Source organism: Halyomorpha halys, unplaced genomic scaffold (assembly GCF_000696795.3).
Source record: "Halyomorpha halys isolate HHAL.00 unplaced genomic scaffold, Hhal_1.1 Scaffold33.1, whole genome shotgun sequence".
Classification (NCBI taxonomy): domain Eukaryota; kingdom Metazoa; phylum Arthropoda; class Insecta; order Hemiptera; family Pentatomidae; genus Halyomorpha; species Halyomorpha halys.
The window spans coordinates 68939-77852 of record NW_027109698.1 but is presented as its reverse complement, the minus strand read 5'-3'; the positions used below and the strand labels follow the sequence as shown (position 1 = coordinate 77852).

Sequence of the window (8914 nt, the reverse complement as noted above, 5' to 3'; positions counted from 1 at the left end):
TTGTTATCTAAATCTAACAGAAAAATAAAGTGAAGTTTTGTTGAATTAATAGTAGAGGAAAAATGATGCCTTAAGAAAATGAAATGCCCAAAGATTCTGTGACATTGATTTTAGTCCCAAAAGCATTTTCTGTCTACTGGTTATCATTTTTCAGAAAAAAAAAAAGGTCATTATTAATTTTTTTCATTTCAAGAACAAACAAAACTAAAATGTCAAGATTTATTAAGATATTTTAAAAAGAGATAATTTACAACGGGTTTGAGCAAGTGCTTGAAAATAAGAGTTGATAAGAGGTAGCGTACAACAAATAAAACATTCAAATCACCTTCACTCAATGAAATACAATTATAAATAGAATAGAGGACATTTACAATTTGTGAATTATAACAATGTTTTTAAATATATATATACCTATTAAACTTTAACTTATTATAAATATTTTATATAAATAAATAGTTTACTAAAAAATTGTATAAAAATTAAATTATCACACTATTTTTTCTTCTTTAAAATTTTAAATATATTACAAAGAAAACTAGAAGATGCATTTTTTTTTCTCTTACTAATACATCTATAAAAGTACATCTCTTGTATGATAATATACAAAATTATTAAGTATTAATTTATGGTAATTTTGGTTAGATCATTTCCCTCCGATGTCCTTAACCAATATCTGGTTTTGTAGCCTTATTTTATATTTTCAGCTTGATAATTTAATTATAATTTGAACTCTAGTCCAAATAATTGTTATGTTCTACAACCATAATTACAAAAATAATAACATGCGTATCTATTTTATCCTTATACTCCGTTGTTTATTCATATTACTTAACATAAGTGAGATATAAGAGGTAAGAAGATCATCCATTTTATAGCCAAGGGATGTTTCACATAGTAATTTCGATCCCCTCACAAGATTACCAATCGTCATGTGAAAATATGTGTTGCCTGAAGACCAATTAGATATTCTTGTAAATGGATGTGTTATGAGAATTTCCTGAAAAAAAAAATTTTCATGTAAAAAATATGATAACAATTAAAATGAATGCATATTTAAAAAAATTAATAAATTGTAAAGTTTTTAATTTTAATAAAATTAATTGTTACTAAACAATCATTACAAAAAATTGAAGTGTTCAGTAAAAAGATAACTACATTTTAATAAAAAATGGAAAAAAAGGTTTGGCTGAATCTAGTCATTCTTTCATTTATTATTATTATTATTTCTCTATCTAGATCAGTTTGGCAGGCCTTACATGGGTATTTTAACAGTTCATTTTATTTTTAACATTAGTAAAGCGAGGTTGTATCTCGATATATGAAATCATGCAAAAGATTTCTAGTGTCTCATAAATGTTTATAATGAGGTGTAGATAGTTGACAAAAACACAAATAAACAAAGAATTATTTATTTGTGCTGATGTTTCGACGTGAATTTAAAGTGCTCAACACCAATGAAATAAAATGAAAATATTTCATTAACTTCAATGTACTTACTTTAGTTTGGGGATGAATCAAGCTAATGCCATGTTTATTAATGGCAATCAATAGCATTTCTGGGTAGTTAGGCTCTGATGTCTGTTTCACTTCAAAGAAAGCTGAACCAAATGTTGGCCACCGGTAAATAATTTTCAAGAAAGTGATTTTAGCATCTTCAGGACTCATACCTTAAATGGAACAGAGTAGCATTAAACTTATATTTTTGGTTAAACTTTAGCTATGATTAAAAAACAGAATGCATATAAAACAAAAAGAAAAAATTAAATTTTATAAAATATACCAGCATCTTGATTGTAAGCAGAAATAATAGATCTCTTCCACTCTGCAGCTGATTGAACTTTCACCACATCAGTTGGTACAAGCTCTCTTATTCTTTGCCTACAAAATGAAAATCTTACAACAAAAATATTCTTCATTTATCTCCAAAAACTAATTTTAAGTAAAGTATTTATCCATCCACCATAATTCATTTGCAAAAAAATATGAATGAATTCATTTATAATCTATAACTTGCTTATAATTGTGTAAAACTTAATTTCAATTAAATTGGTTCCCTTGAAACTTCTTTAAAATTAATTGGTTAAATTGAATACAACTTCCAAAGGAAATAAACTTCAATTTGAACTTGCCTGTTAACTTACCAGAATTTAATAGTTGATTGAATTGAATAATATATATATAGTGTCTCAACTAAATACTTACGGAAGGGCTTGTAGTTCCTGTTTATTCTCTCCAAACCGCACTCTATAAACCAAAGCAGCAAGCTTAGCTGCCTCTTCCTTTGTGCATTTATGATAACCTGGATTCAAATAAACATTTCATTACAAAAATTAGAAACAGGCATCAGCAATTTAAAAAGACAGAACTATAAGTGATTTTGACATGACTAATAATAGATAAATCAACACTAATAACATGTCTCTCGTTATCAGTTTAATTTTTAGGTTTAGTCAGATGAAAAGGAATGATGGAACTCAATAAAGGCATACTTTGTATACCATTGAGTCTTAGGGCTGAATTAATAGGTGTTATTATAAGTAAGCAATAAGAATGACTGCAGAAAGAGGGCTTTTTCACCTTTGACGCAAACTTAAAAAAAACAAAACAGCATTAATGAACAGTCTCTCAGGTAAGTGGGTACATAAGCAGGAAAATAATTTTACTACAAATAAAACAAAAGAATAATCTTACTACAAATAGAACAAAAGAATATTATGTCTCAGGATTAATTACTTTTCATCTGTTAGAAAAGATAGCTCCTTAGTAGAAATGTAAGTACCTAAAACTCCGTTCTATCCGTGGCTATGTTTTACCTATAGAAAACAGTGTGAGAGAATACAACACACAGTGCTAAACTCTCTGAGAGGCCTTAAAACAGATATTAGAATACATAAAAAGCTAGAATGTATTAGACAGCTTGTTGATATGGAATTTTTAATACAATTGATGCCAAGAGAATTAGGAGTAATCTAAATGATTTGATCAGGAAACATAATAACTTGGAGGAACCTAGACTAACAAAATATTACTATGACCTTACAACAGAGGTTACCTAAACCATTGTAAGGTACATTAGCAGACACTGAGCAAAAGGATTTAGGAAATCTGAACCCATTGGCCAATAAAACTGCACGAGACCAATAGTCAAGCAATACTATAAAGTCTATCTCTGATACAATGCAAGTAGTGCTAACTTGTGAGTAATCATTCAGGCAAGCTACTAAAAAATCGGCTAGGTTTTATGAGGATTTAGGATCCCCCAGTAGCATTGAGAAATAATTCTATCAAATCTTCAAGTCTTTGAATTGAACTAGCATAGAATAAGGATTTAACACATTAGAAGTATAATGGGAATATTTAAATGGGAAATAGATTATAACGATAACCTTTGTGAAAACATCATAACATTATTACCTGATAGCTGATACATCATGCTTATATGTTTTTGTTAATATAAATCTAATAATTTAGGATATTTTTATATAACAAGGCAGTACAAACAATGGCATCATAGAAGGGATTGTTTTGGGGGAAGCTTTGCTGTGGAACTGCTCAAAATCAAAATTACTCCATAAAATATCAACAACACTGTTAGCTCTATTATATTTGTTTGAATACAGCCTTTGTAAACCCATCTACTTAAGACTTAAACATGGATCTTAATGACCACTTGATGGTAAGATTTCAAGTTAACAGCCCTGATGAAGGCTAGAAATTCTGGCCGAAACATTGGGACAATTAAATAATTTATTTCAACTTATTTGTGTTATATTTTGACCGCACCCCCCCCCCTCACCCACCAACCATCTTTTCCTCATATGGATCTGAATGGATTTCTGTTGGTTAGTATAATTAACTAATAGTATAATTCACTTTGTATCACTTCTGGTATTTTATTCACTTTGTGTCACTTCTGGTATTTTACTTGCTAAGGTTTTGATTGACCATCAGCTAAAGACTAATAATGACCTACAATTTTAAAAATGTTAAATCAGAACAACGAGAAGTCAATCATAGCTCATCTTCATCTATCAGCATGTTTCTGTGTTATCACTGGACCAGAAACATGGACTAAATACATGGATCTCCTACATCATCAGAATAGTCTGCCAAACTACTCAAGTTCCCAGAAGTTCCTACCTAGTAGAAGTTCCTACCTCAACACAAGTGACAGACTGATAATGTTGCTTAGAAAGCACAGGATACAGCTTGGTACTATTCAGAATAACAATCAAAGAGTCCAACTCAGTTGTTTAGCTTCCCCTCAACAGTTGGAACTGACAAGCAGCAAGAAGAAGACTGATTGCAGGAAGATAAAAATTTTTTGTGAGTAAAATGTTTTTGTAAATGTTATATTATAAATTTTATAGGAAAGATAATATGATATCAATTCTAATTTTAACCCTTGTGAGGAGAACATTGTTCTGGATTGTTGATAAGTCACATTATGTTGCTGATTTTTCAGTCTTATAATGTTTTTGAACATCTAAAATTATAATTAAAAGATATTTTAAATTATTAATACAGAAACAAAATAGATACAAAAAAGTTTATAATATATTTTGAAATATTTATGGAACACAGTTTAAGTAAATAAAATAGATTAAAAAGATTCCATCGGACACATATTTTAAAAGGAATAATCAGAAGCAAAAGTCAATATACCTCGCAAAAGTTTTGGAAGCTCTTGGTGGAAATGAAATATTAAGTCAGCATTTCTGTCCTTCCCTGGAACTGTATTAGTCCACAACTTCTTCATAAAAAACACCTGATATGTAAATTGTGGTACTGCTCCTAAATAAACATGTAAAGGATACCATATAGATCTAAAAAGTTTGTAAAATAACAATATTTCAATATGTTATATTTTACCATCTCTGGAAGGTCTTGCTTTTTTTATCCAGTCAGTTAAATGCCTAACAAAATCAAAAAAGAAATCTGCTTCGGGAACTGAAATTACTTTGTCTGCTATTTTTACAAAAAGACTGAATCCCTCACATGATCTTAAATTTAACCTCTGTGCTATATTAGCACAAAAATCTTTGGCACGAGTTGAAGAGTCCACTTCAAAGGCCTAAAATTATAACATATTTTTCTTTACTTTTGAAAGTTAACATGGTATGGTGATATGGGACTATGTTTGTGACTTACTTCATCAGTATCATCAGGAAAATAAACTTTATGAAATATCTGAGTTGTTTTATGCTGAATTGCTTCAACCTCAACCTGATGAGGTGGGTATTTTCTTTGTCCATTTCGAAGAGTTTTCTGTAATCTCTGGAAAGAATCCTGAGCGATGGGGTGCCTTCTTGTTCTTAAAAACATGGTAAGCTCCTAAATCCAGCATTATAATCAGAATTATAATTTTAAGATACCTCAAGTTTGTTAATATTATTTAGAAATATAAATACTTATATGTATGTTTTAATACACATTTTTGCCAAGATGTAGAGAATTACAAGGACAGATAAGGTCAGCCTAGGGTAGTTAGCAATTAATCAAAGAACTTTTATTATTTCATCTTTCTAGATCCAGTAACCCAAGGGTGGTTAACGATGCAAGTTGTAAGAGTTCTGGGAATTTGTTTAGTACAGTAAATTTTTAAAACATAAGAATTATAAGAAGTAAAAAAAGTTATAAGTTATAAGTAGTACAGAAATGATAAGTACAAGGAAGGTTTCTAGTTCAAAATGGTATAAGAAAATTAAAACATGAAAAAGATCTTTTTATTAAAGAATTGTATTTATTTTCATTACTACCAGACAGTCAATTATAAAATAATGTGAATCATCATTTAAAAATAAGATGCCCCCAACCAATGCTGTTTATACAGGACACCTAAAACTGCAATCAAGTAACCATCTTGGTTGACATAAGGTACGATAGCTTTGACTATCATAATACGGTTGTTAATTTCATAATAGTGTTAAATGGTAGTTAAGTTATTTTATGGAGTGACTTCAAAAAAAAAAAAAAAATGAAATAATTTTGCTTACAAATTAATTTAATTTATTTTAATAATTATTGGTCAGATGATTTCATTTGTTGATAAATTTTACCAGTTCATATGATATAATTTTCATTCAAATACCACATATTATGAAAATGAGAAGACTCATTATTGCCTGGAGAAATTCCCATAAAAAAAAAATTAAGTTTAAACAACTATAATTGGAATAGTTTCAAATAGCTTAGACATGACTAAGATAAACAGAAAGCTTCCCTTGACATATTATGCTCTCTGAAGGAATAAGAACATTGACTTAAATAATATTGAGACAAAAAAAATCTATACATCTATAGATATAAGCAAATATAATTATTTAAATAATTGCAGAAGTGGAATTAAATTCAGCTTACTTTTAATAGGCTTTGACTGCAAGCAAAGAGTCCTGTTGCTAGCCACATCAATTCCCAACCACGTTCTTCACTTAGTCTATTCCTGTTATCCGTTAATTGCCTCATGAGCTGACAGTAAATTTCATCACGAAGTATTTCCTGAAATCATACTTTTAGTAATGGAGGATACAAAAATATTTACCAATAAATGTAATAGAATAAAATAAAATAAAATAATTACATGTTTCAAAGGACCATCAAAAATGTGATCAGTATATTCATTTCCAGGCCTTCTTTTAGCCGGAAGATCACCACAGTATTTAAGTATGGCAGTAAATGCATAACAAGCCTCTTCAGCAAGCTCTTCCTTGCCTACAAGCTTCCTTAAAAGTGGCTGCTTCAACGGTTCACGAGAGTGTCGCCACAGTTCATCTGGACTGCCTCTACGAGCAGCTGACAGAGCTAGAGCTTTTGACATTGTCCTCTTTGGAGGAGGTCTGTCAATAGAGTTAATTGTAATCTCTCTTCAAGTTAAAAAAAAATGGCTAAAGTTAATTTAATTTACATATATTTACCTGAAATGATCAATCGAATATTCCATTAAAGTATAAGGTTTCTCTCGGGTTTCAGTACCATTCATATGTTGTGAATTTAATTTACGACCGCGATCAGCTTCTTCCATATTAAATAAAGCCTGCCAAGAAAGCATATTTAAAGCAATTAAAAGATAAAATCTTTTCTTTTATTCCTAAATTTAGCAGACAAGCAAGTAATTAATGGGACATCCAAATTTAATTGTGTAATTTACTAGTTCAATAAAGATTCACATAGAAAAAGTAAAATAAAATTGATGAATGGAATATGGTCAATCATCAATAATCTTCCAGTAAAATAAAATTTATATTAATTATTATTAGTTATTATGCCTCTATAAATAAGAAATGATCATGTTTAGGCTGAAACATTATGAGGTTCCGATATACTGATATAATTAATTTTTAAAAGATTAATCGAATTTTAAACATTTTTGTAAGCCTCAATTACTTTTGTCTTTTCAATAAATGAATCTCGATTCAAAGTGGATTGATCTAGTAATCAAGGAAATTATATCTTATAATCAGGTCAAAAGAACATTGTTTTCAGAAATTATTCTTTTAAAAAAATAAAAATAAATTGTCGAAATCAAAGAAAATTTATGGTCCTATACTCAATATTATATTCTCAACTATAAAATAATAATTGGTTTCACAAAAACATAAGATTAAGAGATAGAAAATGTAAAACTTGATAAAGTCATCAGGATATGGAGTGAAAGAAGGAAGCACATTTTAACCAATTGAGATAATTATGTCATTGTTGCATTATTCACTAATTTTTGTACTCAGCAACTCAATATTTGGTTACTTTACTCAAGCCAATAAAATATTATATAAATTATAACAAATTTAGCTTTATATAATTTATTCAAATTTAGCTTGTTATTTATCATCAATAACTCCACAGAACCATCATCTAATATTCACATATGAAATATTTTACAAAATGGATCTGTGAAAATAGCAATTTTTTTTTGTATTTTATGTCTCTTGAAATGTGAAATCTCAAATTTTGAAGGAAGGGTAATTTTTGTTCTCTTACTTGATTGCAATATTTTTTTATTGATAATAATAATTAAAAAAATACAATAACTATTCATTTATAATAACATTATTCAGTTGTAAATTTTAACATAAATCAGGCAAATAGTTAATAAAAAACATGATAAACAATTACCAAAATATCAGGAGGCGGCTGAGAAAGAGCTGGTAATACATAAACTGCTTCAGCCGGGAAGTCTCCTTTCTGACCAGTTCTTTCACACCTTCCAATGCACCAACCTGAATTCATTACTGTTTCACCAGTACTGTCGTCATCCAGCACAATAAGATCCCCTTTTTGAAATGTTAAAAATGATGATCCTTCTCCTAAAAATTTATAATACAGTTCCTTTAATACAATTTTATAGTATTGTGTAACCTTTTTAGTTACTGTAGAATGAAAGATACCAATTTTTGATCAGATCTTTTAAATATGAAATATTAATCCATTTCATCTCAGAGAGGCGTTTTCAATAGGGTTTATATATTTTTTGGTATATTGTATTTGAGATATTTTTTAATACTTTCTTGTTCGAATTAGTGTTAAGGGTTTAACATTAGTATATATAATTTAAAGGTCGTTTAATTTTTTTTTTCTTGAATTTATTTGGATGACAATTATAAATGGAGAATTGAAAATAAATAACACTTTTACCTTAAGATTGATATACATTTTTTTAAAAATATATGTCATTTCTATGATTGATATATGATTAAGGTGTGTGATTTCATTTAATGTTTCAGGAATTGGTAATCATTTTCAGAATTATTATAATGCTATATTTTTTAAGGGGAAGATGGTAACAGGTAAACTAATCAGTTACCATCTTCCCCTTTACAAGCCACAACCCCTGATGAAGACCTGAAACTCAGGTCGAAACGTCGGCATAAAATAAATAAATATGGTTTTGTTTATTTATGTTGTTCTTTGCTGACCG

The 8914-nt window shown here is 28.8% G+C and overlaps 1 protein-coding gene across 2 annotated transcripts in view; it reads right to left on the bottom strand.

Annotated features, from left to right (window-relative positions):
• Window positions 1-205: 205 nt before the first annotated feature.
• The window catches only part of ck (myosin-VIIa ck), a 69332-nt gene continuing 60623 nt past the window's right edge, over window positions 206-8914 (bottom strand). For both annotated transcript variants that reach the window (XM_067047876.1, XM_067047877.1), the window contains 11 exons: window positions 8113-8303; window positions 6915-7033; window positions 6581-6836; window positions 6361-6498; window positions 5152-5334; window positions 4873-5074; window positions 4666-4794; window positions 2203-2299; window positions 1781-1878; window positions 1498-1667; window positions 206-997 (listed from right to left, as the gene is read on the bottom strand). In XM_067047876.1, coding sequence (XP_066903977.1) covers window positions 791-997; window positions 1498-1667; window positions 1781-1878; window positions 2203-2299; window positions 4666-4794; window positions 4873-5074; window positions 5152-5334; window positions 6361-6498; window positions 6581-6836; window positions 6915-7033; window positions 8113-8303 — 1790 coding nt within the window. In that variant the 3' untranslated portion in view covers window positions 206-790. The remainder of the gene's footprint in view (window positions 998-1497; window positions 1668-1780; window positions 1879-2202; window positions 2300-4665; window positions 4795-4872; window positions 5075-5151; window positions 5335-6360; window positions 6499-6580; window positions 6837-6914; window positions 7034-8112; window positions 8304-8914) is intronic.